Source organism: Parus major, chromosome 17, assembly GCF_001522545.3.
Source record: "Parus major isolate Abel chromosome 17, Parus_major1.1, whole genome shotgun sequence".
Lineage (NCBI taxonomy): Eukaryota > Metazoa > Chordata > Aves > Passeriformes > Paridae > Parus > Parus major.
Window position 1 is genome coordinate 4,296,357 of NC_031785.1, and position 18,513 is coordinate 4,314,869.

The 18,513-nt window shown below is 50.7% G+C and overlaps 1 protein-coding gene across 1 annotated transcript in view; it reads right to left on the reverse strand.

Moving 5' to 3' along the window:
- NTNG2 (netrin G2) overlaps window positions 1-15,250 on the reverse strand; it is a 46,643-nt gene extending 31,393 nt beyond the window's left edge. Inside the window, 2 exon segments of the mRNA XM_033518345.1 lie at window positions 11,185-12,277; window positions 14,802-15,250. Coding sequence (XP_033374236.1) covers window positions 11,185-11,397 — 213 coding nt within the window. The 5' untranslated portion in view covers window positions 11,398-12,277; window positions 14,802-15,250.
- Window positions 15,251-18,513: the final 3,263 nt, after the last annotated feature.

An 18,513-nucleotide genomic window follows, 5' to 3' on the forward strand; every position in this document is an offset into this window, starting at 1 on the left:
TTGATAGACCCCCAAAAAAGTCTGCAGAGCCAGGAATAGCAGGTGACAGCACAGGAAGCTCCTTCCCTTCTTCTTGGGACTACTTGTGACCAAGGAAACCTTGGTCTGAACCTCTACCCAGGAGGGCAAAATTCCCTCTGTAGTCCCCACCCACCCCTACCCCATCCAGCTGTGATGCTTGAGGCACTCTCAGGAGCATCCCAAGGCCCTTCTGATTCCCTGAGGACACCCAAGGCCCTTCTGATTCCCTGAGGACACCCAAGGCCCTTCTGATTCCCTGAGGATACCCAAGGCCCTTCTGATTCCCTCAGGACACCTACAACACTGCCTTTGAATTTCTGCTCAAAGGTCAGCAGATGAGGCTCACAAATTCCCTGCGTTTCCTCGTGCCACAACCGAGTCCTGAAATTGGTATCAAATTTCCTCCAAATCCTGCAAAAAAATAGGGATCAGCAAAATCTCCAGGTGCACCTGATCCCTCCTGTCCTGACAAAGTCCCCGCTGTGGAGCAGTGCCACCGCAGGTGTCCTACAGCCTCCCCTTCCCTGAGCAGCCAGGCTGTCACAGGCAGGGCTGGTGGCCATGAGACACAGGGGTCCCCAGCCTGCAGAGGGGAGCAGGGCCAGCCCATTCTATCCCTGCCTGTCCCATGGATCTTCTGGAACACATTCCTCCCAAAGTTTCATTTTCCCCTCTCCCTTCCCCTGTCCAGCAGCACGTTGGATCCACTGGCTCCACTGGCTGCGGGATGGGAGCTGAAATGACCTTGCCAGGACATTTTCTTTCCTCATTTACACTGTGCTGAGTGTCCCCAGCTCCCACTGAGATTGAGCAGTGGGGCTTCACTTCCCTTCCATCCCCTGCCTCAGCTTTCCTGATGATGCCAAAGCTTCACAGGGATCTCTGTTCCCTCCTGGCTGGGCTCTGGGTTTGCTCTGGTGTTGGTCAGCACGGGGAAATCACTTGCTGAGCAGGGAAGGTGCCTGACCCAGCTCCACTGCCAACCCCCCTCAACCTCCCCAGTGACACAGAGTTCAACTTATTTTCTGCAACACAAATTTCTGACAAGGGCCACCCTGAGTGATGTGTGTATTGGGAGACTTCCTTGGCTTTTCTTCCAATAATCACTCCAGGATGTGATGCTGCTTCCCAAACAGAATTGCGTTTACCCAGGAGAAAACACAGGCTCATCCTAATGACATTTCAGGGTGTTTTCACTCTTGCTGCTCCTTATCTGAGGGTTCAACTGCTCTGTCTGGATTTATGACAAGACAAGGTGATTTTATGATCAAAAATAACATTTGTGAGTAATTAAATCTTATGCTTTAGGGCATAAACTGTAACCTGCCAGTGGCCAGAGTGGGACTCTAAGAGAGCTGGAAATACTCTCTGACAATTAATTTTCACTCTATTCATGGGCTGGGAGGGATCAGAGGGGTGAAACAACCATAATTAATTTATAGTGATTATTTCCAACAGCTGGCAAGTGGCATAACTCACGGCAGAGAGGGCTGGGAGCAGGGAGAGGGATCAGGAGGAATATAAAGCCTCTCTTGTGCCAAAGAGCCCCACAAATCCCCTTCACTGTGAGCCCAGGTGAAGGTCTGTGCTCTCCTCTGAGGGACATGGGGGGACACTGGGATTTGCCTGGCCAGGTCCACTCTTCTTGCACTGATTCCTCTGCTCCCCCAAGTGGGTCATGACCTTTCCCCACTGCACAGCTGTGACTTGAACCTGGAAAACATCTTTGGGATGCCTGTCAGTGTGCAGGGAGCGGTCCCTAATGGGGCCAGCAGCACAGCATTGGGCTGTGGAGACTCTGGGGAGTCTTTCTTCAAGATGCTGTATTTTCTACCTTTTTTTGTTACTGTTTTTGAATGACATCTTTGGTCAAGCTCTCTATGTTTTAGATAAGACAGGAGCTGTCTCATAAGATAGGAGATGGAAGGTACAGTTTTCCCATGGGCTGCCTGAGCCACTCGGGAATGCTCCAGCAAAACCTTCATCTGCACATCCCCCAGGCATCACCCTCCTCTTCCCAGCACCCCTCCAAAGGGATGTTTTGAGGTGGCCCATGTGGGTAGGAAGGTTCTGGCAAGGCACCTGGGCCTTGGTGAGGGGTTATTTTGCAGCTTCATCTCTGCAGGGGAAGGGCAGCTCGGGATGGGTTGGATAGGATAGGATTCAAAGCTCCGGGAGGGCTGGTGGGGTGTCGTGCTCGCTCATGTGTCCTTCTCCTGCCCCCTCCCTCCCCCAGCCATCTGCAAGGGGCTCTTATTAAGGCAGAGACAGCAAAAGGGGAGAAAACCATCCTCGCTAACAAGCTGTTTGCTGTTTATGAGCAGGTATAGGCAGAGCTGGAATGAATTATTAATAGGGTGGAAATGGGGTCCCTCCACAGATCTGCTGCTAATTCTGGCTCAGCCGAATGTCACACCCACCATCTCCTCCCCGGCCGTGGTTTGGGGGATTGATCGCTCCTCCGCTTCCTTCCCGTTCCTGCCGGATCCGGGGCTGTCCGAGCACAAGGTGACCCCTGGCCGAGGCCTCAGGACAGGCCGGGCCTGCGTGCGGGGCCTGGCCGAGCGTGAGTCAGCAGAACCGACCCCGGCTCCGGCCGAGACACCGGGACGCGCTCAGAGAGACATTTTGCTGTTTTGCCTCTTCCCTTTGGCCTGAAGCAGATACTCATTCACCGAGCAGCGCCGCTCGTTCAAGGCTCTCGGGCTCCCTTGGGCCCGTCTCTCCGCCAGAGAAGAGATTCAAGCCCTACTCGTGGCTGCTCTTCCCCTTCCCCCTCCAGCCTGCTCTGAATTCGAGAAGCATCTTGTTTGTATTTCATCCAGGCTCAGCGCTGTGCCCTTCTCTCCACCAGCCCTGGGGAGACATCACAGTGCCAGACAGGGTGGGCTGGTGGCAGGGCAATGTCCTATCTCCAGCTGGGGAAACTGAGGCAGGGAGGGATTTCAGGAGCAGCTCTGGGCTTCACCAGGCATTGAGGACTCCACCTTTCCTGAGAAATCCCCCAGGCACCTGCAGCAGGGCAAAGCAGTGGCTCCCTCACCCAGCCTTGATGTGAGGCTGAAGGAAATCTCTGCTCTCATCCCACACTCTGTCTGAAGCTCTCCCTGTGGTCTGGCAGCACCTCATGGAAAGGGTCTGAACTGGTCATTGCACCATAAATGACACAGCCTCGGCAAAAGGGTGACACCCAGGTGGGAAGCATCCTTTCCACAAAGGGAGGATGCAGAGGGAGATACAGCTTTTCACACACAAGGGCTGACCCGAGTCACCTGTCCACCCTCACAACACAGCCAGCACCGCTCCTGCACCGACACAAATCCCCTCACGCCCACTCTGGCTAAGCCAGAAACAGAAAATCTGGTTACAAGAGGAATTTCAACCTTCAGCCTGTAACCAGCCCAGTCCACGGGTGACCTCTCTGAGGAGGGCCCCAAGCACGCTGTTTGCAGAGTGGCCTGGAAGCAGCACTTCCATTTCCAAAGCCCTGGGATGGCCTGGCAGCAGGATCCGCTGCCCAGCGCCCTGTCCCGAGTGTGCAGCTGATTTGGGGGCAGCACAAGGGTTAATACTGCCCGGAAAATTCCACTCCTAAGCAGATAATCTCATCTGTGCTGGGGATACACACACACCACCCGCAGCAGCCCGGCCTCCCATGGAATCATTTTTGAGCAGCTCTTTCTTTGTGAACTGCTAATCCCCCGGTGAGCTGCTCTAACCCCATCCCTCCTGCTGCCCCGGGCTCACCTCCACCCCCAGCTCCCTGCCTGCTGCACCCCTCAACCTCCCCCTTTGGCACTGGGGGCTGTGGGGTGACCTGGAGCCTGGGATCAGAGGCTGATAAACCAGGCACTCCTCAGCTGGCAGCCACGGGCACGCATTCAAAAATGCAGCAGTTTAATCACATTGACTGATTTTTAGCTTGTCTCCAAACTCAGACTTTCTGTACCAGGCACTTGCAGGCTTTGCTCTTCCCAGGGCACTTCCCTGAAGCTTGTTTACAAATTAAGCTGCTTGGATTCTGCCCCATCCCTTCCCTGCCAGATTATTAAGCCCTTGCATCTTGCTACAGAGATGTATTTGTGTCCGCAGCCCCTAGCAGCAGGAGCACAGCAGCAGCGACCTGTGTGCAGGGCTGCGAGTGCATTATTGATTCAGGACTAAGAAAATGCTTAGGAAGTAGGAAAAGTGTCCTGCTCTCTAAAAGCTTGTGCGCCTCGTAAGCTCAATACATGCAGCCTTTGCAGAGAGGCTCGCTACACCGCTATTAATAATTTATTCTCTAAGAGAGGCCCTGATAGTCTGAATGGGGGAGGGCAGGATGCAGAGCCCGGGGGTGGGAAAGGGGAGGGAGAGGAGGTTCTGCTGTGCTCGTCAAATGGAGGTGCAGATGTTCCCCAGAGCCTCTGTGGAGGGGCTACAGCTGGGTAATGGATACCCCTGAGCCCACTCCACCCTCTGATCAGGGCTCCTGTGTCTGTCTGCTGTGTCAAGTGCTCTGCCTTTGCTGTTTTGTGCAAAGCATTTGGCTGCTTTATGTTCTGTGTCAGGGGAACAATTCAGCAGGTGCCTGTCAGAGGTTTGGATGGAGTTGTGTCAGCCCAAACCATGTCCTGGCTGTCCCTGAGACCCCAACAGTGATCCTCTCCTTAGACAGGGCTCCCCAAACCTCCAGACTGGCAGCACTACAGAGCTGAAGCAGCTGACTCAGCCAGCAGATGGGGAGTTACAAACCCTCTGGCTGGAACAGAAACCAGTTGAATCCGTGCTGATTCTCCCTTTGGGACATGGAAGTGTCAAGGCAGGACTGGACACAGTGGTGGCAGCATCCCCGTGGAGCTCAGCATGGAGCCACTGCTCTGGGGCATGCAGAGGCTGCAGTGGTGGCACCGTGCATGGAGCTGCTCCAGAGGGGAGCAGAGGGAAGGCTGCTCCTGCATGGAGAGGCTCCTGCATGGGTGGGAGCCAGCCTGGTGACTCTCCTGAGCTCCTGGGCCAGCAGCCCCAGGCAGGGCCCTCCTGTGGCTGGAGCCTGCCTGGCCACAGCTGACCAAGGCAGAAATCCCCCCAGAGCCAAAAGGCAGAGGTTCCCCTAAGCCTGGCCATGGGGAGCACAGAGCAGATGTGCAGAACTGGTGCCAAACAGGGCAGGGCAGTGGAGCAGGGTGGGAGCAGGGTCACTGCTGCAATTGTCCCCTCTGGGCGTGCTGGTGGCATTGCCTGGAAGAGGGGGAACAAGTGGGAACCTCATCAGACATGTCTGAGGCTGCAGGGGATGGCTCATCTACCTGGGGTGAAGGCTGGAAGTCCAAATTGCTGTTTGCCAAGGCTTTGCAGGCAGTAGCTTCTCCCCAAAGACACATCCAGAATGGTGACCCAGCAGTGCTGTGCAGTTTGGGGAGGAAAAAGTCTCTTTGGTGTTTTCCAACACAGAAACCTGCTCTCTGTGTTGAACTGCCTGAGTAACTGGGTTAGCTGAAGCTCCACATCTCAAAAGGCTGATGGTAAAAGGATGGTTTGGGATCTGAAACTAAGGTTAGAACTGGAATTTGACTCGGGGAAACCAGAGTGTGGTAGGAGAGCACTTCTTCCCACTCAGACAGGATTTTCTGTAGGGAGAAATCCTTTTAAAGTTTATTGGAAAATCATATCTATGCTATAGAATACAATGCAGATTTAAAAATACATAAATAGGAAGGATTTCCCTGAATACCTTTGGCTTCAAAAGTTGCCTATCAAAAGCTGTGGTACCTGGAGCTGCTGTAAGAACTGCTCTCCCAACTCTGGCCACACTTCCCAGCAAGTCTTCAGTCCATTCTCTTCTGGTTTTTCCATCTGGACACTGTTTCCTTTGAAGAGCAAATCTTTTCTCAAAAGTAGTTTACTCTTCCTGAACACCTTCAAGGTAGGGGAAAACTTTCTGCTTACTGTACCAATTAAATTTACTTGACAGCTTCATTTTTATCACCGTGTCTTTTCCATCAGCAAGTGGAAATGATCCTTGTTTGGGGAGTAGCATCCCACTTTACAACAAGATGAATCCCGAACTGGGCATTTAAGGAAATTGTTACAGGCTGTTGAGGGAAAATCCTGTTTGCTCAGCACTCTCTAATTTGAAGCTGAATTGTATTCTTTCACTTTTCTGTGAAGCCTTTCCTTTTAAAACACCGAGATCCTGCTGCACTCTGAAGTAGCCTCAGTGGCAGAAGAGCAGTGTGTAATTTGCTGAGCAGCTAATAATGTACAACCCAAGGGTCTGGCCCCAAAGGCAAGGAGCCACTGATCCTGACTTCAAACAGTGCCCTCTGCAGCAACCCTGATGCTGAGGAGTGATTAAGGGTGAGAACAGAACCAAAAGTTCACAAATCCAGCCCTTTCTCCCACACTCAAAACCATCACCAGGATGGGTGCAAGGGATGGATTGGGAAGCCTTCCTCTGGGTGGAAATGGCAGCAAGTTGTCTTTCCCAGGCTTTCCTCAAAGGGAAAGTGTTTTCAGGTGTTCATTTAATGTCTGGAGGCTTTGAGGGGGAAGAGGGGCTGTTAGCACTTTGCAGCTGTGAAAAGGAAATCACTTCTTTCCCTCCCTACAAAGCTGCCAGGGGTGTCACAGGTGATCTGACAGCAGAGAGTGAATGTCTCGTGCTGCTGAATTTTTTAATTCATATAAATAATAAAGACAAAGTGATCATCCCCAGGGCCATATGAGTTCTACAATGAAGGGCAATGGGGAGTTCCAACTCCCTCTTCTACAGCCAAGGATGGGTTTGCAACCAGCAGTGGGTAGTGCTGATTTATTCAAGGAGGAGGGAGAATATCCGCTTTTCTTAGAAAGGATTTTCCATTGGACTTGTACACAGGCTCTGCTTAGCCCATAGGATGTCCTTGATCCCTAGGGCATTCAAAAGGCTGAGAATACCTCGTTCTTTGCCCCCTGGTTTTGCTCAAAACCAGCTAGAAGTCTGGTGGGCTGGGAAAGGGCTGTGGGTCTCTGCTCAGGGTACCAGAAGGGATGAATCCATCCTTTAACCACCAGAACATGCTGCATCTTTAAAAATGCAATACTTTTTCCCTTCTTATTTTAAAAACTTTTGGCTTTTAATCATCTCTAAACCCACAATCCCTTGTTTGAACCTAAACAGGTGTACGAAGATACAGATGGGTAGAGCTGTATGAGATGGGCTAAAAGTGCAGGGAAAAGGGTTTCTTAGCCCAAAGGTTTGTCTGCTTTTTCCAGTTTTAGCACCCAGTCCACAGGAGAAACAGTCCTTTAGTACAAGCCTTATAACCACATGTCATTCAGAAAAGTTTAGCTAAGAACTAAACTAAACATCCAATTTAGCTGCGTGTGTAATGAATAAATAAAACCTTTTCCTTTCATGTACCCGTGCCAAAGTCAACAAGCTCTATTAGCTGATGAAACAATGCTGACGCCAAATAAAAATACCCCTGGCCCATCAATATGGGCTGAGAGCACGGCCCTGCATCAGAGAGTGTTGTCTGAACATGAAATACTGTCTCAACACCTCTGTGAGGGAAAAAGGGCTCCCATTCCTGCAGCAAGGTGGGTTCCCTGTGCTCTCGCTGGGATGTCAAGGAGCAGCAAAACCATCCCATAAGGAGCGTCTGTTATGGACACCTCTCCTGGTTTGTGCTGGAATGATTTGGAAAGCCCTTGAGCTTTCCAAAGTGATTGAGGAAAGCAAGGAGCTGGGACTGGGCTTTGGTGTTTGTTCACTCCCCACTGCACGCCCCATGTGTGAATTCCCCACAAAACTTGAGGAATTTTTATCCTGTGTGCAAAATGCTGACGCTTGAAAATGAAACTCCCAAAGGTCCCTGCTCGGTATCAAAGAAGTGTTTCAGCATCTCAGAGCATTTCAGCACCTGGGAGCAGCTGTGCCAGCCTCCTCCTCCTCCTGCCCAGGAGGGTGGGAAGGTGAAGGAACACCACATCTCCTTTCTGCCCCATGGGGATGTGCAGCTTGGCCATTTCCCAGCTGGGCCTGCCCTGCAAACCCTTCTCCTTTGAAATGCACATTCAGCTGCTCCATGCCGTGCCCTGCCTGTGATCTTTGAAGTCTCACCCCTCCCTCGACACCCTTGGTTTAAAAGATCTGCTCGCTATTAGTCTTCAGTCACACTTTCAGTTTCATTCAGGCTTTTATTTACTTATCCATCTGTCTTCCTGCTCCCACCACTCCCCCTACCCTGCCAGGAGGTAAAGTACAATTCATTTTTCAGGTGACCCTGCCAGGAAGGCATTGACATGAATAGGAACAGGTTTAGAAACTGTGGAAAAAGCAAAACCCTTGACTTTAATAAGCAGCAAAACGCTTCCCAATCAGAAGGAAGCAGCCAGATGTGACCAGAATTGCTACAAAACACCAAGGAGGGTCCTCCAAATAATTCCTGCCATCTCTTGAAGGCTCCTCGTGCAGAAGTGCTGTGAGCACTGCTGGAGCTGTGGCAGGGCAGTGCAGGATCCCATGGGCTGGGCAGCCTCGCAGGCTGCACTCGCTGTCTGCCAAGGTCCTGACTGTCACCAAGACTCTGCTCCTCGCCTGCCCTGCCTGGGGATATGGTGCAGCTAACTCCTGTCTGGCTGCCTTGAGCATGGAGGGGTGTTTGTGTGTCTTCAGTTTTGATTGCAGCTGTCGGAGTAGGGCAGGAGCCCCGCTGGGCTGCGCTTAATTCTGAGTAACGCGAGTTTAACTGCACGGACAGTCCCCTGCTGTTTTGAAAGACACCTAAGAAAGCAATACAGTCACCGTAAGAACTTCTCTGCTGGAAAACCAGGCTCCTATGAGAACCCACCTGTTACAAGGAAATAATTAAAACCTGAAGAGAAAGGATAAGAGGACACCAAAAGGCACCTGAGCAGGTTGGCAGCAAGGAGCTGCCCTGGGTTTGTGAGAGCTGCTCGCCCTCCCTTCTGGCAGCGAGGGCCGGGGCTCGGAGGCTGTAACGATCTGTGGACAGAAACATCGATTTTTGTCCAGCACTTCCTTAGTGCAGGGGGAGCAGAACTCTGCTCACATCCTCTGTGGGCTCGGCTCCCTCCCCCTGCACGTCGATAGGTGTCAAGTCACCACCCAGCACCGGCGATGGAAGGACCATTTCTTGCTGATTCCACTTTCCGCTGACCATAAGGGGATGCTCAGCAGTAAGTGGCCACATGTCATTCTCGGTGACAGAGGTAGTGAAAATCTACCTTGATGGCTTCCCAGCCCACACCAGTCCGGTGCTAAGGCTGTACTGGAGCCTGGATCTCTCCTGCAGCCACCTCCTACTCTGTGCTCTGAGTGCTGGGTGGGCTCTTTGCTCACCTCAGCAGGGCTTCTCTTCCTCTGCTCCGCTTTTGTAACTCTTTAGTCCTCTGGAGAGAATAGCACTGGTGTAAGATGGGGGAGAAAGGGCCATGAATATAGTGATATTTCACAAACCCACCCCAAAAAATCTAAAAAATACCTTGCAATATATTATTCCTGTTCTTAGCTTGATTATTCACCAGGGAATTGCTCAGGGACATTGCTATGAGCATTGGTTTCTGTTTTGGGAAGCGAGAGCCAGGCCAGGCTGGGGTGAGGCAGGGACAGGAAGGCAAATCCATGTTTTGCATTTGTGTAGCTCTCATTCACGGCTGTACACGGTGTTTGCAAGTGTTACAGCACATGGCAGGCGTATGCTACAAGGAAATAGTGCTGGTGCCCAGAATAGAATGATTTCAGCTCAGTATTGACTGAATCAAGAGATGCAAAGAGCTGATTGCAGTTTGTGTCTTTTGCTTCCTTGGAGGTCAGTGGAGCTGAAGTCTGGAGCATTCTTAACCAGAGAGGGTTTGCAAAGAGCTGCAGCGAGTGTAGTGGGAAATAATCTGCTGTTCTCCTTTTAATCCTTCTGCAGACAGTCAGATAAATGGAAATACAGACTGACCCATCAATAGTTAACGGTTTTATTTGCAACCTTGGACTTAATCTTTCTTTTCAAACGATCTTTTAAAAGGGAAAGCTGCTACTTATCTGGAATTAGTGGAAATGTCTTCCCTGGTACTAATGAGAGCCCTTAGGCTGGAGGGAACTGGGTAACTACTGGCAGCGTGTTCTGATGATCATAAATGTTTGGCATTCCTTGCTGTTGAAGGAGCATTTTTCTCTTGGATTTTTAAGAGGTGCCCTGACTGGCTGGGCCCAGGGTATTTTCTCAGTGGCAAACTGAGGCATGGGGTATCACTGGCAATAGAAAATGGGACTCCCTGCAATGTTTCAGAGGGAGAACTCCACTTCTCATTATAATGAAAGAATAATATACTCTTTTAGAAGACACTCTTAGTCCAGTGCTCAGCCCAGTGGAAACCCTGCCAGCATGGGCTGGCTTGGTGTCTGTCCCATAAATGTGTGCCTGGACCACTCCTGGAGGACCTTTGGGAGGGGGCATTACTGTTTTGCTCTTTGCTTTGACCCCTGAACACTTTAACAATGTAAAGCCTTGTGAATTATAAATCAAATGTTCCTGCTGAGCTTTGTGGTGCACGGAATGAAATGCAATGATTAATATTTAAGAGAAAATAAGTTAAAGATTTTAACTACAAGGGCAAATGTCTGTCCACAAAGCCCTTTCATGTGAAGGCTATAAGAGAGGGAGATGCACATTTTCAGGAGCTTTAGTGAAATTTGTGGCTGTCAGACCAACTGCCAGAGCTGTGGGTGTGCAGGGGCCAAACTACCCCATTGCCCTGCCCTTCACCCTGCCTCAAACTGAGACCATCTGCCCACATCCCATAAAATCCCAGCAGTGCTGGAGCAACCCTTTGGGATGGGACTGGCAAGCACACCCACACTTCAGCAAGTAGAGGAGCAGCTCAGGTTGTGTGCTTGCAGGGGCAGAGCTTTCCCAAAATCCAGACCTCACCCAGGACTTTGCTCAGCCCTCCCTGGCTCTTCCTTGCCCTCCCCCTGGCATGTCCCATCCCTGCTGCAGGACTGGCACAGCCCTGGGATGGGCAGGGCACCTGCTCCCCGCTCTGCAGGCTGAGAGCTCCAGGCAGTGGCCACCGTGGCCACCCCGACCCAGAACACCCTAACAGCGGCACCTGGGCTGGACACTGCCTCCAGCCACCAGCAGAGTCTGTTCTAAGCCAGCAAATAAGGAGGGAAACACTTACATGGGTGCAGAACCTCTCTGGAGGGTCCCCACAAGTGATTCCTGCCGGGTCCACCCGCACAGTCACGTAATCCTTCATCCTCATGGCCTTGGGCTGGCAAGCATAAAACTCCCATGAGGGGCCATCGTCCGTGGTCACCCAGGACTTGCAAATGTCATACTGTCCCATGGCCAGGGGGACGCAGTGCACGAGGAGAGCAGCCAGGTAGAGCATGGCAGCTGTGGCCAAGCGCTGGATCCCTGGGCGAGGGCAGTGCCAAGAGTCCCGAGGAGGGCGGCTACTGAGCTAGGGGTGGCTCTCGGGATCAGCATGGAAACTCCTCATCTAAAAATGCTCCAGTCGAAGGAGATCCAGGCAGTGACAGGGATGATCCCACTCTGCACGCTGGATCTGGATGTGGAAAGTTCCTCTCGGCACAGAAGCCAACTTTGCAATTCACTTGATTGGGAAAGTTTTGGCCAGAGTTGCTGATCAGTGGTCAGAAGTCTTCCTTAACCTCATTTTTCCCCCTGTTATTGTACGAAAGGTCTTCCAATCAGCATGAAAATATCTAGAGGTGACTCCAGTCAATCAATACAAAGATCAAGTTCTGAGTTGCTGATGAAATTTGATAGGAGTAAATTAGAGAGGCCGTGAGATGGTGCTGGATCAGGTTTTCCTCAACCTTCTGCTCCAAACGTGTCACTGTGGAAAGTGTCTTAAACTCTGTCTGCCTTAATTATTGGGGTGTTTGAACATTAGCATATAAAATGAATAGAGCATCTGGTCATCAGTACTACTCTGACAAGAGAGACTGCTTGGAGCTAAAATTCCTTTTTCCCAAAGGATGGTTGTGTCAGCTCGAACAGGTCCGGTGGCCAGGTCCGTGGTGGTCCCAGCAGGTGCTGGGTGGTCACTGGGGTGGCCTTGGAAGGGCTGGCCTTGGATTTTCCTGCTGTGTCCTGTGGTGGTGGTGAGGATTCCCGTCCAGTTCTGCCTTTTGGCAACAGAGCACCAACCTCCCAAAGCCTTCAGCTGCAAGCCATGGGACTACCTGAGAGCTCCTCTCTCTCCCATGGTCAGGGCAAAGGCAGAGCTCATCAGCACGAGGGACCTGCAAGAAATTGGAAGACAAATTAGGTGGGAGCAAGGGGGGATAGTTGGAGCAAGAAAAACAGGGGTCCCTCAGGAGGCAGAGCCCTCAGCTGGGCTTGCCAAGCCACCAGACAGGTTTTTGTAACAGGGAGATATACAACTTTAATAAAAATCAATCCATAGTAAGATGCTTATGGCTTTTCTGCTGTCTGGGAGAAGGGAAGGAGCGCTGCCCAATTTAAGGTATCTGCTTTGCAACAGCAGCTGTTCAACAGGAGCTGTAATGGGTCTTCAAATAATATCAAGAAGCAGCTATGGGTCATTAGAAGATGGGGAATATGCAGACAGAGTAGGGATAGACAGACAAATTGATAGTCCTAAAAAGATAAACAAGTAAAAAAGACAGCTGGGGAGACAGATACATTGTCCAGCAGCCCCACATATGATTTATCTGAACAATAACATTTAATAAAAAACAAATTAAAGTCCTAATAACATTTAGGTTCACCTAATACAAAGAGCAATGACCTTCCCAGTATTCTTTTCAGGTTAGAACAACATTTCTGCAATTTTGTTGTCTTTCCAGTAGAGCTATAAAAATTGTAAGTAATTACAAAACAAAATGACAAAGAACCGTAGCGGGGAGGGGGAAAAAGTCAAACCCTCTCTCAGTATTAGATTCAGGAGGGAGATCTCATCTTAGAAGGTGGGAGGCACATATCCAGAACACAAATTTACCTTTGGATAATTCCCTTCCTATTTCTTTCCCCAACTTTTCCTTCACAATTGAGGCATATCTACTTCAGCAGCATGCTTAGCATTTGCTTTCTCATGAAGCTCAGTTACTAAAGCTCTGAAACTCCAGGTTAACAGATGCATTGATCCATGTTCAGGGGCTTCACACTGCTCTGCTACCATCTCCCCTTTTCCCCCTTTTTGCTTGAAAGATTGCTGATTGAGATGAATGAGTTCAGAAAAGAGAAGCTGTCTCTCATGCTTCATTGCCAGCTCTCAACGAAGAGCCTGTTATAGCTGCATTGGACCTGAATAAACTCCCAGAAAAAGAATAGACTGGCTGCTATTTTTGTATTATGAGTAAATGTAGTAAAAATAATAAGCCAGTGTGACACAGTGTTTATAAGTCCTACTTACATCAGAGCTGTCTTTTCAGTTATAACAAGTCAGTTCCTAATTATTACATCAAACTGGTCACTGCCAAGTGCCTGATAACAGCAGAGAGTGAGAGACTCCAGTATTGTGTAGAAAACAAGCAGGGTAGTTTTAATGAGGACTCCAGTGCTGTTAAGTTCATGGATCTATTTTCACAGCCTCAACAATTATATCTTGCACTTGAACGGCTGTCAGGGAAAAACCCAGGTAGAAAGGATCTATAATATCTATTAGTGTCTTGTTATGCTGGCTAAATGTCACAGATTCCCAGAGAAATGAAAATTTGCTGGAAAAATGCATTTACTGTCAGACCATCAGCCAGGCAAGTGGGTTTGGGGCGAAGTCTGTGGCTCAACACTCCCTCAGCCAGTCCAGTCTCTTTGCAGAAATAGTTGGGAGTGTTGCTCTGGAATGAGCCAACATACTGCAAACGGGGCAGAGAGGCTCCCCAGATTAAAGGTTTCACCCTGTTTGATTTGGTTTTGTTCTTAGAAAATAAATCTTCACCTGATAGATATTATTAAGAAACTGCAGTTCATGGGAACAAATAGAATCAATGCTCTTTGTTCTCTTTGAAGAGTACTCAGCACTCACTGGGGACTGATAGCCGGAGTATTAAAAACACAAAATTAGATTGTGTCTTGACTTAGCTGGCTCTGGGTTTTTTTCTTATTATTGGATTAACACCCTATTGAAATAAAAGGACAACACTGAGCAACAACTGAGCTGCTCTCAGATTAAGAGCAGAAAGTAAACTCAATGAAGGAGTTTTTAATTTTCTCTCAGAAGTGTTGCTCTCCCCATGAACTCTGCGCTCTCCCCCCGCGCTCATGGAGCTGGAGTTGTTCTCCTCTTTCTCGTGCTGACCATCCCTTCCCCGCGCCCTGGACACGGAATTTGGGGACACCCTCGGGGGTCCGGGAGCCCGAACCCCGCGATAACGCTGCGCGGCTCCCAGCCGAAACCCTGGAAATCCCACTGGCATCCCGCCGCTCTCCCTGATGGATTCGCGGTTCCCGGCAAAACCCGATGCCGCTCCCGCTCCGCCCCATCCTCCCCGCTTTCTTTTCCACGAAAGGACTTTGGGGGGGCTGCACGGACCGGGGATGCGATCGGCGGGGCGGGGTGAGCCGGGCTGGGGGAGCCCCCCGGCTTCTCAAACTCCGAAGTGGGAAAATAAACCTCATCCGGCGGCGGGGAGACGGGGATGTTCCGGGGAGGGGGACAGAGAGCGGGACACCCCAGGAAAGCGTGGGAACAACTTGGGAGGCGCGGGGGGACACGCAGCGTTCGAGGCTGGGGCAGATGCCGGCGCTGCCCGCCCCCCCCTCCGCCCCCGCTTTCCCCCCATGCCCGGCGCTGCGGGTCCTTACCGGCAGGGAGCTCTGCGGCGCGGGGCTCCCGGCGGAGCAGCGAACTTCGGGGCCGGGGGAACCCCAAAACACACCCCCAGCCCTGCCCAGCCCTGCCCAGCCCAGCCCTGCCCTGCCCAGCCCGGCGGGCAGGCGCTGCGCCGCCGGCCCCCAAGGGCAGATGGCCGGGGGAGCTTTGTGCAATCCCCGCTCCCCTCGCAAGTTAATGCCGAGGCTGAAATCCCTTTTGCTCTCACTTTCAATCACAATCGGAGCTTTTATCTCCGTGCCTGATCCCGGCTGCGTAACTTCCTCTGTGCAGCTTTAGCACACACCATCCCACCGGCGGCAATGGGCTTCTTAAAGGTGCAGGAGGAAATGCAGGGGGGGAGGAGGAGGAGGAGGGAGGGAAAAGCACCCGAGGAAGAGGAGGCTGCGAGCGGGAGCCTTCAGCCCCGGCGGCCCCGCGGCTCCCGGTGCAGCATCCGTGCCGTCCCGCTGCCCCCGCTTGGATAAAGGCAACCGGGAATGCCGCTCCTCGGGGTTTCTCTTTTATTTTTTTTCCTTTAAGAGATTAAAAAAAAAAAAAAAAAAAAAAAAATTAAAATTATGAGCTCATGTTTGCTCCAGAGAGGGAAAAAAAAATATATCACCAGTCACGAGGGTTTCCCCACACGTGTAAATCCTCGCTTGATGTGCCCTGAATATTTTGGGGAGGCTTCTGCTGGCGAAGATGCTGTAAATGAGGCTTGCGTGCGTGTGTGTTGGGGGAAGAGGGGGTGGTTGGAATTAATAGGATAAACAAAGCAGGAACTCGGAGATGGGGAAGTCAAATGGCTGGGAAATGCTTCTTACTGGTGGGAATGTGCTATGAGATTTAGCTGAACCAGGTTTTGCTTTGGAAAGGTGGGGGATGAACATGCTGGGCTGGGAGGTGTGACAGCACCTTCCAGCACGGGGCTGAAGAAGCAGCTGGGGTTGCTTAGGTCAGTTCTGTTGTGTCCATGCTGAGGGGCAGAGGAGGCTCCAGCTGTGGACAAGGTGGGTAAAACTGTGGCAGGTAAAGGTCCAAGTTTTCCCTGCACCAGGCAGCTGCTGAAGACAGAATTCCTGAGCAGCAACAGGTCTTTGACACGTGGATAAATGACAGTTCATGGATAAACGACAGTTCTTATATGGGGAGGAAAACCAAAGAATCACCACTGCCTCCTATGTATACAACCACCAAAAAATGACTGCTCCTTCCTAACCAAGAATTCAATAATTTCTATGCCAGAAAACGTGTTGTCCATCTTACACGTGGTTTGAACCTCATGCACTCAGTATTTTGTCAAATGGTTTCCTTTGACCCATTTCCCTGAGGTCTCTGGGTGGCCTCTCCCCTATAAGAGTGCCTGGAAAATACACAATTCATCCTGCAACCAGACAGAGGGGATTTAGAGCTCTTCTGGGAAACGCTTCCCATATTCTGGAGCATAAGTGAGATTTATGAAATGCTGGCATTGTGTCTTGATTGTGGCCCGGCTTAAACACAATGCTGATGCACAGGGTGGTCTTTATCTGCAAGGATGTCTTTGATTCTGGCTCAGTTTCCACTCCAGGACACGGTCCGACACTTTCCACGTGGTACCTTCTTCTTGTAAACACTTATTTTACAGCAGCAGTACAGCTTAAGTGAGAAGCACTGGCTGGGAATCCAGGGCTAATATTCCTGGATTTCACTTTGTGCCTTTAGGTCTGCTCTGTAGTAATGACTCCCCTGGAAATTCCCCACGTCTCCCTTATTACTTCTTTATTAGTTATTATGGTACAGTAACAGGATAAAAAGGAGTTGGTATTTCATTTTCATTCCCTCTAATAGCCACGGCAAAGACCAAGTGGTGTGCTGATTATTGACATCAGAGTTAAGTGATATGCACGCATCATTAGGTTTCAATTGGAAAGAATAACAGCACAGTGTGAGTCGTCACACTTCTAAACTCCGTGGCATTTAAGGAAAAACCAAAGTCGTTTTTCACAGCCCTGCGAGCTCAAAAGATCACAAGCTGGCAATAATACTTGTATAGACACAGGTAAAAGGCACTAGCTCCAGGCAAAGCACCGGAATTAACCAATGTGTGTAACCCGGGAGAGGCTGTGGGGCTGTCCAAGGTTACACGGAGATTCGGGAGATCCAGGAGCACACCTGGAGGATGGGAATTCTCCCAGCTCCGAAGGTCCTGATGCTGGGAAGGAGAGGGATTGTCTGCGGCACTCCCAGAGCCGGGAGCCTGAAGGAAGCGGCAGTGCCGGCGCGATGGGGAAGAGTTGGAGGCTTTGTTTCAGTTTAGACCATTTGCATTCTTTCACCCAAGCACGTTTTGCAAATACTTGATGTTGGGTATAGTTTTCTTCTGGATGAAATTTCTGTGGGGAGGAAAAATGGATGTGTTTTTCCTCAAGGGGACATCTCTGCTTCCTCCCTCGTGCCGAGTGCTGCCTCCTCACACGGGGAGAATGTGGTTGAAAATCAATGGGTCTGCATAGAGATTTAATTACTCCAGCGTAGGCAGGGGTGGAAAATAAGGCCCTTAATATTTAATACAGCCTCTGCTCCTAGAGGGATCCCCAGGGCTCAAAGGCCAAATGTAAGCCCATTAAAATCAGGTGTAATTCTATTGACATATGCAGGCTCGCACCTGTTTATACCAGGGCTATATCTGGCTCCCTAAATCTAAATGGCAAACGGTGCTTTTGACATGCACAGAAGAAGAGAGAAGTGTTTTCCCGATTTGGGATGATAGAGGAGGTACTGAAACAACAGAAGGTAAACGTGGCACCTCGCAGTGCCCGCTCACCGTGGTGATGCTCACTAACACCTCAGCTGGGGTGAGGCTGCTGAGAGCGATCCAAGATCACTGCCAGAATAATAACCAGGCTTATAAAGGATGTTTCATTTGAGGATACAAATTGCTGTATCCCCCATAACAGCAATATATTTTTCCTATGCTCCTTATCTAGCAGTGTGCGGCCAAGGGTGTCAAAGTGAGTAAGCATTTTATTAGGTGAGAACACACGGCTTGGAAATGTGCTCCGAGCTGGGGAGCAGGTGAGAGACCCCTTTGTGAGGGGTGATACCTGCCAAGCACAGCTCTACCCAAATCTTGTTCCAGTGGTGCTTCCTCCAGCCCACCAGGACCTCTGGGGGAAAGTTTGCCAGGAAAAGGGAGGAAGTGACTGAAAGGTGCTTTTGTTTGGGATGTTACAGATGATGGAGAAAGCTGCTTGAACCTCGCACTTCCAGGGGGGATTTGTCTCATCCCATCCCCCTTTTGTTCTCAGCAAGCTGAATGTGAAGAAAGCTCCCAGCTTGATCAGGATGGGAAGGTTTGTGCTTCCCAGTTCCTTGTGCTTGGTGCAAAGACAAAATCACAGAGTTTGAGAAGGCAGAGAGGCAACATAATATTTTGTAGTTGGGAGAAATGCTGGAAAAACCACACAAAGCCCGAGAGACTGAGCACCAGCCAGCTCTGGCACTGGGGGGATGGATGAGGACATTTATTTCCTTGCCCTCCTGCCCAGGCTGCTCCAGCAGACCCTGCCCTGCTCCGAGGCACACACAGACCCGGGGAGCAGGGCAGGGAAGAGCCGAATGCTTCAGTCCCTGGAGTACTCCACATTTTTCTTCCTCTGTGAAAGCTACTGGGGAAATGGCAGAGCACCTGCTCTGGGAGGGGAGGCTTCTCCGGCTCCC